The sequence below is a fragment of the Oncorhynchus gorbuscha genome, linkage group LG19 (assembly GCF_021184085.1).
Source record: "Oncorhynchus gorbuscha isolate QuinsamMale2020 ecotype Even-year linkage group LG19, OgorEven_v1.0, whole genome shotgun sequence".
Taxonomy (NCBI): domain Eukaryota; kingdom Metazoa; phylum Chordata; class Actinopteri; order Salmoniformes; family Salmonidae; genus Oncorhynchus; species Oncorhynchus gorbuscha.
Genome location: NC_060191.1, coordinates 5,689,652 through 5,709,651, shown reverse-complemented (window position 1 = coordinate 5,709,651; position 20,000 = coordinate 5,689,652). Strand labels below are relative to the sequence as shown.

The 20,000-nt window shown below is 44.8% G+C and overlaps 1 protein-coding gene across 1 annotated transcript in view; it reads right to left on the bottom strand.

The window, feature by feature from the left end:
- Positions 1–664: 664 nt before the first annotated feature.
- The window catches only part of LOC124005945 (protein kinase C gamma type-like), a 33,844-nt gene continuing 14,508 nt past the window's right edge, over positions 665–20,000 (bottom strand). The window contains exons 8-16 of the mRNA XM_046315591.1: positions 19,465–19,660; positions 18,916–19,140; positions 7,308–7,481; positions 6,583–6,674; positions 6,004–6,066; positions 5,553–5,691; positions 4,692–4,772; positions 1,053–1,160; positions 665–817 (exon numbers count right to left, since the gene is read on the bottom strand). Coding sequence (XP_046171547.1) covers positions 665–817; positions 1,053–1,160; positions 4,692–4,772; positions 5,553–5,691; positions 6,004–6,066; positions 6,583–6,674; positions 7,308–7,481; positions 18,916–19,140; positions 19,465–19,660 — 1,231 coding nt within the window. The remainder of the gene's footprint in view (positions 818–1,052; positions 1,161–4,691; positions 4,773–5,552; positions 5,692–6,003; positions 6,067–6,582; positions 6,675–7,307; positions 7,482–18,915; positions 19,141–19,464; positions 19,661–20,000) is intronic.

The window sequence follows — 20,000 nt, the reverse complement described above, 5'->3', positions numbered from 1 at the left end:
GTAGAGGAAGAGGTAGAGATATAATATAGGAGGTAGGGAGGTAGAGGTAGAGGAAGAGGTAGAGAGAGAATAGAGGAGGTTGAGGTAGAGAGAGATTAAAGCAGGTAGAGGAAGAGGTAGAGAGAGAATAGAGGAGGTAGAGGTAGAGGAAGAGGTAGAGAGAGATTAGAGCAGGTAGAGGAAGAGGTAGAGAGAGATTAGAGCAGGTAGAGGAAGAGGTAGAGAGAGAATACAGGAGGTAGAGGTAGAGGAAGAGGTAGAGAGAGAATACAGGAGGTAGAGGTAGAGGAAGAGGTAGAGAGAGATTAGAGCAGGTAGAGGAAGAGGTAGAGAGAGATTAGAGCAGGTAGAGGAAGAGGTAGAGAGAGAATACAGGAGGTAGAAGTAGAGGAAGAGTTAGAGAGAGAATACAGGAGGTAGAGGTAGAGGAAGAGGTAGAGAGAGAATAGAGGAGGTAGAGGAAGAGGTAGAGAGAGAATACAGGAGGTAGAGGTAGAGGAAGAGGTAGAGAGAGATTAGAGCAGGTAGAGGAAGAGGTAGAGAGAGAATAGAGGAGGTAGAGGTAGAGGTAGAGAGAGATTAGAGCAGGTAGAGGAAGAGGTAGAGAGAGAATACAGGAGGTAGAGGTAGTGGAATAGGTAGAGAGAGAATAGAGGAGGTAGAGTTAGAGACTAACAGTTCTGGGTTTGAAGGGAGGCTGTATCTCCATTCTCTCCAGTCGGTCCCAGTCCATCCAACGGAAGAAGTGATGCTCCCGTATCTCTTTCTCCCCCTCCTCCCCTCCGCCCAGTCGCTTCGCTGGGTGCTTGGTCAGGAGCTGGGCACAGTGGAGAGGAAGAAAGATAAAGAGTGTGAAAATGGAGGTAAAAGGAGAGAAGGAGAGATAGAAAAGAGGTCGAGAGCAATAGAACGATGGAGCATTGTCTTGAAATATCATTCTTGCAGAGTTGCAAGGTTAGTATGCTGTACCTTCCACTATCTTGACTTAAAAATGACATGGTGAGATATGCCTTCTTGAGGGGACTAAGTGAATTGAATAGGATGTAGATTACCCCCTTGCAGATGGCGACGGCCTCACGGGACAGACTCTTGGGATAGGAGACACTCTGCTCCATGATGGACTGAAATAACTCCTCCTCATCAACACCATCAAAGGGAGGCTGGGAGGGATGGGAGGGAAGAGGAGGAAGATAGAAAAAGAGGGAGGGAGGTGAGCGAGAGAGAGAGAATTTGAAAGCAAATCCAATTTTGATCAACTCCCATATCTACTGGGTGAAATACCACAGTGTGACATCAGAGCAGCAAGATGTGTGACCTGTTGCCACAAGAAAAGGGCAACCAGTGAAGAACAAACACTATTGTAAATGCAACCCATATTTATATTTAATTTCCCTTTTGTACTTTAACTATCTGCACATCATTACAACACTGTATATAGACATAATATTACATTTGAAATGTCTTTATTCTTTTGGAAATCTGTGAGTGTAATGTTTACTGCTCATTTCTGATTGTTTACTTCACTTTTGTTTATTATCTATTTCACTTGCTTTGGCAATGTGAACATTGTCACGCCTTGGTCATTGTATCTTGTGTTTTTGTTATATGTTTGGGTAGGCCAGGGTGTGACATGGGTTTATATGTTGTATTTCGTATTGGGGTTTGTATTAATTGGGAGTGTGTATTATTAGGGGTGTGTCTAGTTAGGCTTGGCTGCCTGAGGCGATTCCTAATTGGAGTCAGCTGATTCTAGTTGTCTCGGATTGGGAACCGTATTTAGGTAGCCTGAGTGTGCGTTGTATTTCGTGGGTGATTGTACCTGTCTTAGTGTTAGTCACCAGATAGGCTGTATTAGTTTCACTCGTTTGTTGTTTTGTATTCTCAGTTATTTCATGTACAGCATTTTCTTCATTAAATGTCATGAGTAACCTACACGCTGCATTTCGGTCTGACTTTCTACAAACAACAGACGAAGATCATTACAGAATCACCCACCACGATTCACAGACCGAGCAGCGTGTGAACTGGCAGGATCTGAAGGTGGACTTTATGGACAACAGAAGCAAGGATTATACGACGTGGGAAGAAATCGACAGGTGGGCAGCCGACCCAGGGCGAGTGCAGGAGCCCGCCTGGGATTCCCTGCAGCAATGTGAAGAGGGCTATACACGTATGGAATCGAGAAGGAAAGCATTGCTATACAGAGCGAAAACTGAAGGTAACAGGGGAAAGCGCAGAGAGAGAGTGGCTGAGTCAGGAAACAGACCTGAGCCTACTCTCCCTGTTAATCGTGAAGAGCAGTTGCAATGGGAGAGAATGCATCATTTGGAGATTTGGACATGGGAGGAGGAATTAGACGGTCAAGGACCCTGGGAGCAGCTGGGAGAATATCGCCGTCCCAAGGAGGAAATAGAGGCTGCTAAAGCGGAGAGGCGTATGTATGAGGAGGCAGCACGACGACGCGGTTGGAAACCGGAAAAACAGCCCAAAAAAATTATTGGGAGGGAGCTAGAAGGGAGAATAGTTATGCCAGGTAGGAAACCTGCGCATACTCCCTGTGCTCACCGTTGGGCTAGAGAGACCGGGCAGGCACCATGTTATGCTATGGAGCGCACGGTGTTTCCAGTGCGGGTGCAGAGCCAGCTGCGACTCATACCAGCCCTTCCTATTGGCCGGGCTAGAGTGGGCATCGAGCCAGGTAAGCTTGGGCAGGCTCGGTGCTCAAGAGCTCCAGTGCGCCTGCACGGTCCGGTCTATCCAGAGCCACCTCTACACACCAGTCCTCCCGTAGCAGCTCCCCGCACCAGGCTTCCTGTGCGTGTCCTCGCGCCAGTACCACCAGTTCCAGCACCACGCACCAGGCCTCCAGTGCGCCTCGCCTGTTCAGCGCAGCCAGTGCTTTTCTCCTCTCCGGTGCTGTCGGAGTCTCCTGTCTGTCCAGCGCCACCAGTGCTACCAGTCGGCCCAGCGCGTCCAGTGCGCATCGCCTGTTCAGCACAGCCAGTGCTTTTCTCCCCTCCTGTGCTATCGGAGTCTCCAGCCTGTTTAGCAGAGCCAGAGCCTTTCTCCTCTCCGGCGCTGCCGGAGTCTCCTGTCTGTCCAGCGCTACCAGTGCTACCAGTCGGCCCAGCGCGTCCAGTGCGCCTCGCCTGTTCAGCGCAGCCAGAGCTTTTCTCCTCTCCTGCACTGTTGGAGTCTCCCGCCTGTTCAGCTCAGCCAGAGCCTTTCTCCTCTCCTGTGCTGCCGGAGTCTCCTGTCGGCCCAGTGTCACCAGTCTGCCAGGATCCACCAGAAGTGCCAGTCTGCCAGGATCCGCCAGAAGTGCCAGTCTGCCAAGATCTTCTAGATCGGCCAGACAACCTTAATCATCCAGGTCCACCAGCCAGCCAGGATTTACCGGAGCCTACTACCTGCCTGAGCTTCCTCTCAGTACTGAGCTTCCTCTCAGTACTAGGCTCCCATTCTGTACTGGGCTCCCATTCTGTACTGGGCTCCCATTCTGTACTGGGCTCCCTTTCAGTACCGAGCTTCCTCTCAGTACCGAGCTTCCCCTCAGTACCGGGCTTCCCCTCAGTACCGGGCTTCCCCTCAGTACCGGGCTTCCCCTCAGTACCGGGCTTCCCCTCAGTACCGGTCTTCCCCTTTTTACCGGGCTGCTTCGGTCCCGGGCTGCCCCTCTGTCCCGGGCTGCCCCGCTGTCCCGAGTTGCCCCTCTATCCTGAGTTGCCCCTCTATCCTGAGTTGCCCCTCTATCCTGAGTTGCCCCTCTATCCTGAGTTGCCCCTCTGTCCCGAGCTGCCCCTCTATCCCGAGCTGCCCCTCTGTCCCGAGCTGCCCCTCTGTCCCGAGCTGCCCCTCGGTCCCGAGCTGCCCCTCGGTCCCGAGCTGCCCCTCGGTCCCGAGCTGCTCCTCAGTTATGTGGGGATCAGGGTGAGGACTATTAGGCCATGGTCGGCGGAGAAGGTGGATTATCCTAGGACGCGAAGGGGAGGAACTAGGACATTTATGGAGTGGGGTCCACGTCCCGAGCCAGAACCGCCACCATGGACAGACGCCCACCCGGACCCTCCCTATGCTCTTGAGGTGCGTCCCGGAGTCCGCACCTTAGGGGGGGGGTTCTGTCACGCCTTGGTCATTGTATCTTGTGTTTTTGTTATATGTTTGGGTAGGCCAGGGTGTGACATGGGTTTATATGTTGTATTTCGTATTGGGGTTTGTATTAATTGGGAGTGTTTATTAGTAGGGGTGTGTCTAGTTAGGCTTGGCTGCCTGAGGCAATTCCTAATTGGAGTCAGCTGATTCTAGTTGTCTCGGATTGGGAACCGTATTTAGGTAGCTTGAGTGCGCGTTGTATTTCGTGGGTGATTGTACCCGTCTTTAGTGTTAGTCACCAGATAGGCTGTATTAGTTTCACTCGTTTGTTGTTTTGTATTCTCAGTTATTTCATGTACAGCATTTTCTTCATTAAATGTCATGAGTAACCTACACGCTGCATTTCGGTCTGACTTTCTACAAACAACAGACGAAGATCATTACAAACATATGTTTTCCATGCCAATAAAGACCCTTAAATTAAAATAGAAATTGAGAGAGAGAGGGGACATAGTTGTTTCTATTGTGTTGAAGCCATTGGTGCTAGATTCATTGGTGCTAGATTCAGTGCTAGAAAGAATGGAGAAGTCAAGTCATACCTGTCCAGCCAACATCTCATAGAGCAGCACCCCATACGACCACCAGTCAACTGCCTTACCATAGGACTGGTAGGCTACAATCTGACAGACAGGGAGGACAGGAGGGAGGACAGGAGGGAGGACAGGAGGGAGGACAGGATTACACATAGGGTCAGGAAACGCTGTACATCTGTGGTACATTATATACACTATATACGCAGGCAGGCAGGCAGGCAGGCAGGCAGGCAGGCAGGCAGGCAGGCAGGCAGGCAGGCAGGCAGGCAGGCAGGCAGGCAGGCAGGCAGGCAGGCAGGCAGGCAGGCAGGCAGGCAGGCAGGCAGGCAGGCAGGAGGGCAGGCAGGCAGACAGATATTGACCACAATGACAGATGCAGGAAAATCAATAGAGATTTTTCATTAGATGATCAATCCCCTGCAGGTTTACCTAGGAGGTTAATGATACCACAATGACGCACACGCCAATCACCAATCACACTGTCTGTCTCTCACACACCAATCACCAATCACACTGTCTCTCACACACCAATCACATTGTCTCTCACATGCCAATCACCAATCACACTGTCTCTCACACACAGAACACATGCACACACTGTATACACTGTACACTGTACATTGTACACTGTACACTGTACACACACACACACACACACATTGACAGGAGACATGAAGTGAAGAGAGGTGCAGAAGAGACAGCCTCATGCCACAGCTCTGGAAAACAGTGTGGCCAAACGAACAGAAAGACAGAGGATGTCTCAGAGACAGGAGGGATGAGAGGTGAGAGGTGGGGGGGTAAGTACTGTGCTGGGCGGGCATGAGAGGGAGTGAGTGAGGGGAGTAAGAGGGGTGATGAATGGAGTACCTCTGGTGCGATGTAGTCTGGGGTCCCACAGAAGGTACGTGTGGTGTCACCTTCAAACATGCCCTCCCTGCACATCCCAAAATCAGCTATCTTTATATGACCCTCACTGTCCAGCAACACGTTATCCAGCTTCAGATCCCTGTGAGATAGGGAGAGAGAGATAGAGACATAGAGATAGAGAGAGAGAGAGAGAGAGAGAGAGAGAGAGAGAGAGAGAGAGAGAGAGAGAGAGAAGAGAGAGAGAGAGAGAGAGAGAGAGAGAGAGATAAAACATATTGTATGTGATTCCTGTAATACCTGTAGATGATTCCTGTAATACCTGTAGATGATTCCTGTAATACCTGTAGATGATTCCTGTAATACCTGTAGATGATTCCTGTAATACCTGTAGATGATTCCTGTAATACCTGTAGATGATTCCTTTAATACCTGTAGATGATTCCTGTAATACCTGTAGATGATTCCTTTAGTATGGAGGAAGAAGAGGCCTATGGCTATCTCTGCTGCATAGAACCTGAGAGAGAGAGAGAGAGAGAGAGAGAGAGAGAGAGAGAGAGAGAGAGAGAGAGAGAGAGAGAGAGAGAGAGAGAGAGAGAGAGAGAGAGGGAGGGAGAGGGAGGGAGAGAGAGAGAGAGAGAGAGAGAGAGAGAGAGAGAGAGAGAGAGAGAGAGAGAGAGAGAGAGAGAGAGGAGAGAGAGAGGTGAGAGAGAGAGAGAGAGAGAGAGAGAGAGAGAGAGAGAGAGAGAGAGAGAGAGAGAGAGAGAGAGAGAGAGAGAATGTAATTGGGAGAGAGACACAGAGAGACACAGTGATAGAGAGCTCGGTAGAGATAGAGTTAGCTATTGATGACTGATCACAGCTTATTGATGATGGGGTAGCACCTGGCTGAGAGGGAGCAGGAGGGAGAGGGGAGGAGAGCAGGGAGGGGACGGATGGTGGAGGTGACTGTGATATGTATGGCATTCTGCTTGACTAATAAAACCAGATGGAACGATGGATGGAGAGAGAAGGAAGTAGGTTGTATACATACGCTGCGTGGGGCTCTTTGAACTTGCCAACTATCTGGATGTGAAACATGAGGTCTCCTCCGTTGACATACTCCATCACATAGTAGAGACGGTCCTGAGTGATGGAAAATAATGACGCTGTTACTAGGGAAACGAAAACACACACACATTGCTTGAGGTAAATGAATTGACCTTTTAGTCAAATAGTCCAACTAATTATTGTTTGACCTGAGGGAGCAAACAGACAAGACCACACAAACATAATCACTAGTACCACTGCCCTGGTATTTTCCCAATGATACACACACACAACGTACGTGTAGGCACACGCTCCCACCCATACACACACACACACATACACATGATGTAATTCCCCTGCAGTCAAAATGAAAAACAATCTGTTCTCAAATAACCTCTCCTCCAGGACTAATGACCTTGTTAAGGGAAGCAAGCTCATTATTTCATTGGTTCATTTAAACACAGATCTGGGTCAACTCAGACCAATATGATTAAAGGGTGAAACACCTAAATGTCTTAAACTCGAGGTTCATTGACCAAATCAAGTTGATTCAAGACCTGGTGGTTCAAAGCACTGACATGTCCCTGGTTGTTCATTGACTGAACAGTGTTTATTCTACATTATTGATTGACAGACATAATGACTACATGTAGTGAATGCACTTTAAGGACTTTGCTGCAAACTGCCAGGAGGGTATTGTGGTAAGGCATGTTGCTCCATCACACACACCTCTGTCTGGAAGGCTGAGTAGAGTGCTGTGAGGAAGTGGGGGCGGTTGGCCAGTCCCAGAACCCTCCTCTCCACCATGGCACTCTCTGTGTCCTCATCCTGGAACAGCACATCCTTCTTTAACACCTTCACCGCAAACAGCCGCTCACTTCCTCTCTCCTCAGCCAGTAGTACCTGGGGGAGGGGGGGAGGAGGGAGGGGAGGGAGGGGGAGGGAAGGAGGGGGAGGGGGGAGGGAGGGAGGGGGGAGAGGTAGACCGACTGACTATCAGAAAGACAGACTGACTATCAGAAAGACAGACTGACACACAGAAAGACAGACTGACACACAGAAAGACAGACTGACTATCAGAAGGACAGATTGACTATCAGAAAGACAGATTAACTATCAGAAAGACAGATTGACAATCAGAAAGAGACTGACTATCAGAAAGACAGATTGACTATCAGAAGGACATATTGACTATCAGAAAGACAGATTGACTATCAGAAAGACAGACTGACTATCAGAAAGACAGAGTGACTATCAGAAAGAGACTGACTATCAGAAAGACAGATTGACTATCAGACGGACAGATTGACTATCAGAAAGACAGACTGACTATCAGAAAGACAGAGTGACTATCAGAAAGAGACTGACTATCAGAAAGACAGATTGACTATCAGAAAGACAGACTGACTATCAGAAAGACAGATTGACTATCAGAAGGACAGATTGACTATCAGAAAGACAGACTGACTATCAGAAAGACAGAGTGACTATCAGAAAGAGACTGACTATCAGAAAGACAGATTGACTATCAGAAGAACAGATTGACTATCAGAAAGACAGATTGACTATCAGAAAGACAGATTGACTATCAGAAAGACAGATTGACTATCAGAAAGACAGATTGACTATCACAAAGACAGATTGACTATCAGAAAGACATATTGACTATCAGAAAGACAGATTGACTATCAGAAAGACAGATTGACTATCACAAAGACAGATTGACTATCAGAAAGACAGATTGACTATCAGAAAGACATATTGACTATCAGAAAGACAGATTGACTATCACAAAGACAGATTGACTATCAGAAAGACAGATTGACTATCAGAAAGACAGATTGACTATCACAAAGACAGATTGACTATCAGAAAGACAGATTGACTATCAGAAAGACAGATTGACTATCAGAAAGACAGATTGACTATCAGAAGAACAGATTGACTATCACAAAGACAGATTGACTATCAGAAAGACAGATTGACTATCAGAAAGACAGATTGACTATCAGAAAGACAGATTGACTATCAGAAAGACAGATTGACTATCAGAAAGACAGATTGACTATCACAAAGACAGATTGACTATCAGAAAGACAGACTGACACACAGAAAGACAGATTGACTATCACAAAGACAGATTGACTATCAGAAAGACATATTGACTATCAGAAAGACAGATTGACTATCAGAAAGACAGACTGACACACAGAAAGACAGATTGACTATAAGAAAGACAGACTGACTACCTGAAAGACAGACTGACACACAAAAAGACAGATTGACTATCAGAAAGACAGACTGACACACAGAAAGACAGATTGACTATCAGAAAGACAGACTGACACACAGAAAGACAGACTGACACACAGAAAGACATACTGACTACCTGCAAGACAGACTGACTATCAGAAAGACAGACTGACACACAGAAAGACAGACTGACACAAAGAAAGACAGACTGACTATCAGAAAGACAGATTGACAATCAGAAAGAGACTGACTATCAGAAAGACAGATTGACTATCAGAAGAACAGATTGACTATCAGAAAGACAGATTGACTATCAGAAAGACAGACTGACTATCAGAAAGACAGATTGACTATCACAAAGACAGATTGACTATCAGAAAGACATATTGACTATCAGAAAGACAGATTGACTATCAGAAAGACAGATTGACTATCACAAAGACAGATTGACTATCAGAAAGACAGATTGACTATCAGAAAGACATATTGACTATCAGAAAGACAGATTGACTATCACAAAGACAGATTGACTATCAGAAAGACAGATTGACTATCAGAAAGACAGATTGACTATCACAAAGACAGATTGACTATCAGAAAGACAGATTGACTATCAGAAAGACAGACTGACTATCAGAAAGACAGATTGACTATCACAAAGACAGATTGACTATCAGAAAGACATATTGACTATCAGAAAGACAGATTGACTATCAGAAAGACAGATTGACTATCACAAAGACAGATTGACTATCAGAAATACAGATTGACTATCAGAAATACATATTGACTATCAGAAAGACAGATTGACTATCACAAAGACAGATTGACTATCAGAAAGACAGTTTGACTATCAGAAAGACAGATTGACTATCACAAAGACAGATTGACTATCAGAAAGACAGATTGACTATCAGAAAGACAGATTGACTATCAGAAAGACAGATTGACTATCAGAAAGACAGATTGACTATCACAAAGACAGATTGACTATCAGAAAGACAGACTGACACACAGAAAGACAGATTGACTATCACAAAGACAGATTGACTATCAGAAAGACATATTGACTATCAGAAAGACAGATTGACTATCAGAAAGACAGACTGACACACAGAAAGACAGATTGACTATCAGAAAGACAGACTGACTACCTGAAAGACAGACTGACACAGAAAAAGACAGATTGACTATCAGAAAGACAGACTGACACACAGAAAGACAGATTGACTATCAGAAAGACAGACTGACACACAGAAAGACAGACTGACACACAGAAAGACATACTGACTACCTGAAAGACAGACGGACTATCAGAAAGACAGACTGACACACAGAAAGACAGACTGACACAAAGAAAGACAGACTGACTATCAGAAAGACAGATTGACTATCAGAAAGACAGATTGACTATCAGAAAGAGACTGACTATCAGAAAGACAGATTGACTATCAGAAAGACAGATTGACTATCAGAAAGACAGATTGACTACCTGAAAGACAGACTGACACACAAAAAGACAGATTGACTATCAGAAAGACAGACTGACACACAGAAAGACAGATTGACTATCAGAAAGACAGACTGACACACAGAAAGACAGACTGACACACAGAAAGACATACTGACTACCTGAAAGACAGACTGACTATCAGAAAGACAGACTGACACACAGAAAGACAGACTGACACAAAGAAAGACAGACTGACTATCAGAAAGACAGATTGACTATCAGAAAGTCAGATTGACTATCAGAAAGAGACTGACTATCAGAAAGACAGATTGACAATCAGAAAGAGACTGACTATCAGAAAGACAGATTGACTATCAGAAGAACAGATTGACTATCAGAAAGACAGATTGACTATCAGAAAGACAGACTGACTATCAGAAAGACAGATTGACTATCACAAAGACAGATTGACTATCAGAAAGACATATTGACTATCAGAAAGACAGATTGACTATCAGAAAGACAGATTGACTATCACAAAGACAGATTGACTATCAGAAAGACAGATTGACTATCAGAAAGACATATTGACTATCAGAAAGACAGATTGACTATCACAAAGACAGATTGACTATCAGAAAGACAGATTGACTATCAGAAAGACAGATTGACTATCACAAAGACAGATTGACTATCAGAAAGACAGATTGACTATCAGAAAGACAGACTGACTATCAGAAAGACAGATTGACTATCACAAAGACAGATTGACTATCAGAAAGACATATTGACTATCAGAAAGACAGATTGACTATCAGAAAGACAGATTGACTATCACAAAGACAGATTGACTATCAGAAATACAGATTGACTATCAGAAAGACATATTGACTATCAGAAAGACAGATTGACTATCACAAAGACAGATTGACTATCAGAAAGACAGATTGACTATCAGAAAGACAGATTGACTATCACAAAGACAGATTGACTATCAGAAAGACAGATTGACTATCAGAAAGACAGATTGACTATCAGAAAGACAGATTGACTATCAGAAAGACAGATTGACTATCACAAAGACAGATTGACTATCAGAAAGACAGACTGACACACAGAAAGACAGATTGACTATCACAAAGACAGATTGACTATCAGAAAGACATATTGACTATCAGAAAGAGAGATTGACTATCAGAAAGACAGACTGACACACAGAAAGACAGATTGACTATCAGAAAGACAGACTGACTACCTGAAAGACAGACTGACACAGAAAAAGACAGATTGACACACAGAAAGACAGACTGACACACAGAAAGACAGATTGACTATCAGAAAGACAGACTGACACACAGAAAGACAGACTGACACACAGAAAGACATACTGACTACCTGAAAGACAGACTGACTATCAGAAAGACAGACTGACACACAGAAAGACAGACTGACACAAAGAAAGACAGACTGACTATCAGAAAGACAGATTGACTATCAGAAAGACAGATTGACTATCAGAAAGAGACTGACTATCAGAAAGACAGATTGACTATCAGAAAGACAGATTGACTATCAGAAAGACAGATTGACTATCAGAAAGACAGATTGACTACCTGAAAGACAGACTGACACACAAAAAGACAGATTGACTATCAGAAAGACAGACTGACACACAGAAAGACAGATTGACTATCAGAAAGACAGACTGACACACAGAAAGACAGACTGACACACAGAAAGACATACTGACTACCTGAAAGACAGACTGACTATCAGAAAGACAGACTGACACACAGAAAGACAGACTGACACAAAGAAAGACAGACTGACTATCAGAAAGACAGATTGACTATCAGAAAGACAGATTGACTATCAGAAAGAGACTGACTATCAGAAAGACAGATTGACTATCAGAAAGACAGATTGACTATCAGAAAGACAGATTGACTATCAGATAGACAGATTGACTATCAGAAAGACAGACTGACACACAGAAAGACAGATTGACTATCAGAAAGACAGACTGACACACAGAAAGACAGACTGACACACAGAAAGACAGACTGACTACCTGAAAGACAGACTGACTATCAGAAAGACAGACTGACTATCTGAAAGACAGACTGACTATCAGAAAGACAGACTGACTATCGGAAAGACAGACTGACTATCTGAAAGACAGACTGACTATCAGAAAGACAGATTGACTATCGGAAAGACAGACTGACACACAGAAAGACAGATTGACTATCAGAAAGACAGACTGACACACAGAAAGACAGACTGACACACAGAAAGACAGACTGACTACCTGAAAGACAGATTGACTATCAGAAAGACAGACTGACTATCTGAAAGACAGACTGACTATCAGAAAGACAGATTGACTATCGGAAAGACAGACTGACACACAGAAAGACAGATTGACTATCAGAAAGACAGACTGACACACAGAAAGACAGACTGACACACAGAAAGACAGACTGACTACCTGAAAGACAGACTGACTATCAGAAAGACAGACTGCCACACAGAAAGACAGACTGACACAAAGAAAGACAGACTGACTATCAGAAAGACAGATTGACTATCAGAAAGACAGATTGACTATCAGAAAGAGACTGACTATCAGAAAGACAGATTGACTATCAGAAAGACAGATTGACTATCAGAAAGACAGACTGACTATCTGAAAGACAGACTGACTATCTGAAAGACAGATTGACTATCAGAAAGACAGATTGACTATCAGAAAGACAGATTGACTATCGGAAAGACAGACTGACACACAGAAAGACAGACTGACACACAGAAAGACAGACTGACACACAGAAAGACAGACTGACTACCTGAAAGACAGACTGACACACAGAAAGACAGACTGACACAAAGAAAGACAGACTGACTATCAGAAAGACAGATTGACTATCAGAAATACAGACTGACACACAGAAAGACAGACTGACTATCAGAAAGACAGACTGACACACAGAAAGACAGACTGACTATCTAAAAGACAGATTGACTATCAGAAAGACAGACTGACTATCAGAAAGACAGATTGACACACAGAAAGACAGACTCACACGCAGAAAGACAGACTGACTATCTGAAAGACAGACTGACACACAGAAAGATAGACTGACACAGAGAAAGACAGACTGACACGCAGAAAGACAGACTGACACAGAGAAAGACAGACTGACACACAGAAAGACAGACTGACACCCAGAAAGAGACTGACTATCTGAAATACAGATTGACTATCAGAAGGACAGATTGACTATCAGAAAGACAGACAAACTATCAGAAAGACAGATTGACACACAGAAAGACAGACTCACACGCAGAAAGACAGACTGACTATCTGAAAGACAGACTGACACACAGAAAGATAGACTGACACAGAGAAAGACAGACTGACACGCAGAAAGACAGACTGACACAGAGAAAGACAGACTGACACACAGAAAGACAGACTGACACACAGAAAGAGACTGACTATCTGAAATACAGATTGACTATCAGAAGGACAGATTGACTATCAGAAAGACAGATTGACTATCAGAAAGACAGATTGACTATCAGAAAGACAGATTGACTATCAGAAAGACAGACTGACACACAGAAAGACAGATTGACTATCAGAAAGACAGACAAACTATCAGAAAGACAGATTGACTATCAGAAAGACAGACAAACTATTAGAAAGACAGATTGACTATCAGAAAGACAGACAAACTATTAGAAAGACAGATTGACTATCAGAAAGACAGATTGACTATCAGAAAGACAGACAAACTATCAGAAAGACAGACTGACACACAGAAAGACAGATTGACTATCAGAAAGACAGACAAACTATCAGAAAGACAGACTGACACACAGAAAGACAGACTGACTATCAGAAGGACAGATTGACTATCAGAAAGACAGACTGACACACAGAAAGACAGATTGACTATCAGAAAGACAGACAAACTATCAGAAAGACAGATTGACTATCAGAAAGACAGACAAACTATCAGAAAGACAGACTGACACACAGAAATACAGATTGACTATCAGAAGGACAGATTGACTATCAGAAAGACAGATTGACTATCAGAAAGACAGATTGACTATCAGAAAGACAGATTGACTATCAGAAAGACAGACTGACACACAGAAAGACAGATTGACTATCAGAAAGACAGACAAACTATCAGAAAGACAGATTGACTATCAGAAAGACAGACAAACTATTAGAAAGACAGATTGACTATCAGAAAGACAGACAAACTATTAGAAAGACAGATTGACTATCAGAAAGACAGATTGACTATCAGAAAGACAGACAAACTATCAGAAAGACAGACTGACACACAGAAAGACAGATTGACTATCAGAAAGACAGACAAACTATCAGAAAGACAGACTGACACACAGAAAGACAGACTGACTATCAGAAGGACAGATTGACTATCAGAAAGACAGACTGACACATAGAAAGACAGATTGACTATCAGAAAGACAGACAAACTATCAGAAAGACAGATTGACTATCAGAAAGACAGACAAACTATCAGAAAGACAGACTGACACACAGAAAGACAGATTGACTATCAGAAAGACAGACAAACTATCAGAAAGACAGACAAACTATCAGAAAGACAGATTGACTATCAGAAAGACAGACAAACTATCAGAAAGACAGACTGACACACAGAAAGACAGATTGACTATCAGAAAGACAGACAAACTATCAGAAAGACAGACTGACTCTCTCTCCACCCCCTCTCTCCACAACCTCTCTCTCTCTCTCTCTCTCTCTCTCTCTCTCTCTCTCTCTCTCTCTCTCTCTCTCTCTCTCTCTCTCTCTCTCTCTCTCTCCACCCCCTCTCTCCCCCTCTCCCCCCTCTATCCCTTTCTCCTCTCTCTCCCTTTCTCCCCATCTCTTTCTCCCCCTCCCCATATCTCTCTCCCTTTCTCCCCCTCTCTCTCCCTTTCTCCCCATCTCTCTCTCCCTTTCTCACCATCCCCCCCCTCTCCCCCTCTCTCTCCCTTTCTCCCCATCTCTCTCTCCCTTTCTCCCCTCTCTCCCATTCTCCCCCCCTCTCCCTTTCTCCCCCTCTCTCCCTTTCTCCCCATCTCTCTCTCCCTTTCTCCCCTCTCTCCCTTTCTCCCCCTCTCTCCCCTTCTCCCCATCTCTCTCTCCCTTTCTCCCCTCTGTCCCTTTCTCCCCATCTCTCTCTCCTTTCTGCCCTCTTTCCCTTTCTCCCCCTCTCTCTCCCCCTCTCTCTCCCTTTCTCCCCATCTCTCTCTCCCTTTCTCCCCTCTCTCCCATTCTCCCCCCTCTCTCTCCCTTTCTCCCCCTCTCTCTCCCTTTCTCCCCATCTCTCTCTCCCTTTCTCCCCTCTCTCCCTTTCTCCCCCCTCTCTCCCCTTCTCCCCATCTCTCTCTCCCTTTCTCCCCTCTGTCCCTTTCTCCCCATCTCTCTCTCCCTTTCTGCCCTCTCTCCCTTTCTCCCCCTCTCTCTCCCCCCTCTCTCCCTTTCTCCCCATCTCTCTCTCCCTTTCTCCCCTCTCTCCCTTTCTCCCCATCTCTCTCTCCCTTTCTCCCCATCTATCCCTTTCTCCCGCCCTCTCTCCCCCTCTCTCTCCCTTTCTCCCCATCTCTCTCTCCCTTTCTCCCCTCTCTCCCTTTCTCCCCCCTCTCTCCCCTTTCTCCCCCTCTCGCTCCCTTTCTCCCCATCTCTCTCTCCCTTTCTCCCCTCTCTCCCTTTCTCCCCCTCTCTCTCCCCTTCTCCCCATCTCTCTCTCCCTTTCTCCCCTCTGTCCCTTTCTCCCCATCTCTCTCTCCCTTTCTCCCCCCTCCCCCCTCTCTCTCCTTTCTCCCCATCTCTCTCTCCCTTTCTCCCCTCTCTCCTTTCTCCCCCTTCTCCCCCTCTCTCTCCCTTTCTCCCCCTATCTCTCCCTTTCTCCCCATCTCTCTCTCCCTTTCTCCCCTCTCGCCCTTTCTCCCCCCTCTCTCCCCTTCTCCCCATCTCTCTCTCCCTTTCTCCCCCCTCTCTCTCCCCCTCTCTCTCCCTTTCTCCCCATCTCTCTCTACCTTTCTCCCCTCTCTCCTTTCTCCCCCTTCTCCCCCTCTCTCTCCCTTTCTCCCCCCCCTCTCCCTTTCTCCCCATCTCTCTCTCCCTTTCTCCCCTCTCTCCCTTTCTCCTCCCCCCTCTCTCTCTGTCTCTTCTTTCTTTAGGTCGTATCTATTTTTCTTACATAAGTGTTTATTCCTCTGTAGACTATCTGCCAGTTATGAACAGAACAAAAAGGAGTTCCAAATGTCCCTTCAAATAGTACATTATAGACTGGAGTGTGTGCGTGTCTGTCTGTGTGTGCGTGTGTAGAGTAGCCGGATGAACCATCTTGTATTCAATACCAGGATCAACGACCCAGGGGAGAAGGGATGAAGAGACAACTGGCAGCAGGGGATGATTAGGGGGCCATGATATTGTGAGGTGCCAGGTTGAGAGTTTAGCCAGGGTGGGTGACCACTGAGAGTAATATCTGAAAGACAGCTAGAACAATGTTGATGATGCTAATAATGTGTATGTAATCCTCATGGTTTCTGGTCTATACAGTATCTAATAGAATGGCTGGCAGGACATTGATGGAGTTTTAATTTCAACTCAGTTAGACCCAAGGGACAATACTGGGCAGTAACACTATCTGTCATACCTGTACTTTGATTGTGTTACATCATCAGGCAGGTGTGTTATGTTTATTACAGTGTGTCAACAGACAGGTGTGTAGTGTTTATTACAGTGTGTCTACAGACAGGTGTGTTATGTTTATTACAGTGTGTCAACATACAGGTTTGTTATGTTTATTACAGTGTGTCAACAGACAGGTGTGTTGTGTTTATTACAGTGTGTCAACAGACAGGTGTGTTGTGTTTATTACAGTGTGTCTATAGACAGGTGTGTTGTGTTTATTACAGTGTGTCAACAGACAGGTGTGTTATGTTATTACGTGTGTCTACAGACAGGTGTGTTATGTTTATTACAGTGTGTCTACAGACAGGTGTGTTATGTTTATTACAGTGTGTCTACAGGCAGGTGTGTAATGTTTATTACAGTGTGTCAACAGACAGGTGTGTAATGTTTATTACAGTGTGTCAACAGACAGGTGTGTAATGTTTATTACAGTGTGTCAACAGACAGGTGTGTTATGTTTATTACAGTGTGTCAACAGACAGGTGTGTTATGTTTATTACAGTGTTTCAACAGACAGGTGTGTAATGTTTATTACAGTGTGTCAACAGACAGATGTGTTATGTTTATTACAGTGTGTCAACAGACAGGTGTGTTATGTTTATTACAGTGTGTTAACAGACAGGTTTGTTATGTTATTACAGTGTGTCAACAGGCGGTGTGTTATGTTTATTACAGTGTGTCAACAGACAGGTGTGTTGTGTTATTACAGTGTGTCAACAGACAGGTGTGTTGTGTTTATCACAGTGTGTCAACAGACAGGTGTGTAATGTTTATTACAGTGTGTCAACAGACAGGTGTGTAATGTTTATTACAGTGTGTCAACAGACAGGTGTGTTATGTTTAGTACAGTGTGTCAACAGACAGGTGTGTTGTGTTTATTGCAGTGTGTCTACAGACAGGTGTGTTATGTTTATTACAGTGTGTCAACAGACAGGTGTGTTATGTTTATTACAGTTTGTCTACAGACAGGTGTGTAATGTTTATTACAGTGTGTCAACAGACAGGTGTGTAATGTTTATTACAGTGTGTCAACAGGCAGGTGTGTTATGTTTATTACAGTGTGTCTACAGACAGGTGTGTTATGTTTATTACAGTGTGTCAACAGGCAGTTGTGTACTGTTTATTACAGTGTGTCAACAGGCAGGTGTGTTATGTTTATTGCAGTGTGTCTACAGACAGGTGTGTAATGTTTATTAGTGTGTCAACAGGCAGGTGTGTAATGTTTATTACAGTGTGTCAACAGGCAGTTGTGTGCTGTTTATTACAGTGTGTCAACAGGCAGGTGTGTTATGTTTATTACAGTGTGTCTACAGACAGGTGTGTTATGTTTATTACAGTGTGTCAACAGGCAGTTGTGTACTGTTTATTACAGTGTGTCAACAGGCAGGTGTGTTATGTTTATTGCAGTGTGTCTACAGACAGGTGTGTAATGTTTATTACAGTGTGTCAACAGGCAGGTGTGTAATGTTTATTACAGTGTGTCAACAGGCAGTTGTGTGCTGTTTATTACAGTGTGTCAACAGACAGGTGTGTTATGTTTATTACAGTGTGTCTACAGACGGGTGTGTTATGTTTATTACAGTGTGTCTACAGACAGGTGTAGGTGTGTTATGTTTATTACAGTGTGTCAACAGACGGGTGTGTTATGTTTATTACAGTGTGTCAACAGACAGGTGTGTTATGTTTATTACAGTGTGTCTACAGACGGGTGTGTTATGTTTATTACAGTGTGTCTACAGACAGGTGTAGGTGTGTTATGTTTATTACAGTGTGTCTACAGACGGGTGTGTTATGTTTATTACAGTGTGTCTACAGACAGGTGTAGGTGTGTTATGTTTATTACAGTGTGTCTACAGACAGGTGTAGGTGTGTTTCAGTACCTTTCCGAAGCTGCCTTTTCCCAGCACCATGAGGAAGTTGAAGTCCTGGAGGCAAACCCTGGGCTTGACGGGTCCTGCAGGTGGGGTGGCCAGACAGGAGACTGACGGGGCTGAGGGGGACAGGGCAGACACGGGGACAGACACAGACACAGACACAGACACAGGGGCAGGCCTCAGGGAGGGGGGGAGAAGGGAGGGGGGAATAGCATCTAGACCACTAGGCTCCTATTGAAGAGAGGAGGGGGAGGGGGGGGAGTGCTTAGTTATAATAAAACTGTCACACACATCTACACGCACACAAACCTGCAATGTATGGATTTTAATGAAGCACTCCTGCACCCTGGTGGCCAAAGTGAGGGAACTCACACACATTTTGTTTGGTCATACTCCGAGTCTAAATATTTACATTTACATTTAAGTCATTTAGCAGACGCTCTTATCCAGAGCGACTTACAATATACCTATATATACCAATAGTTATATATAATATATGTATTCTATAACTCTAACTACACTACCCATAATCCACTGCATGAGAGTATGTCTTACATTTTCGTCAGGGACAGGCATGTTGTAGTACTCTCCCTCATCCTGATCCAGCAGTTTGAACCAGCCGCTAACTGAGTGACGGAATATCTCGCTCACTCCGAACGACAGCGATCCCATGAAGTCATTGCGAGACGTACGATCCCAATCCCACACCTCCACCGACAGACGACGGTCCCACTGCCGCCCGCGCACCGAGCTGGGGAGAGAGGTGGGAGGGAAGGAGGTTACCGACCAGGTATCTGACCTCCAGTCATCTGCACACCTCAAGACCATGTCAGTCCACTGAGATAAAGCTCCTGGGGCTAAAACAAATCTTGTTCCCTGTGCAGAGTTTCCAGAACTACTGGCACACACACACACACACACACACACACACACACACACACACACACACACACACACACACACACACACACACACACACACACACACACACACACACACACACACACACACACACACACACACACACACACACACACACACACACACACACACACACACACACACACACACACACACACACACACACACAC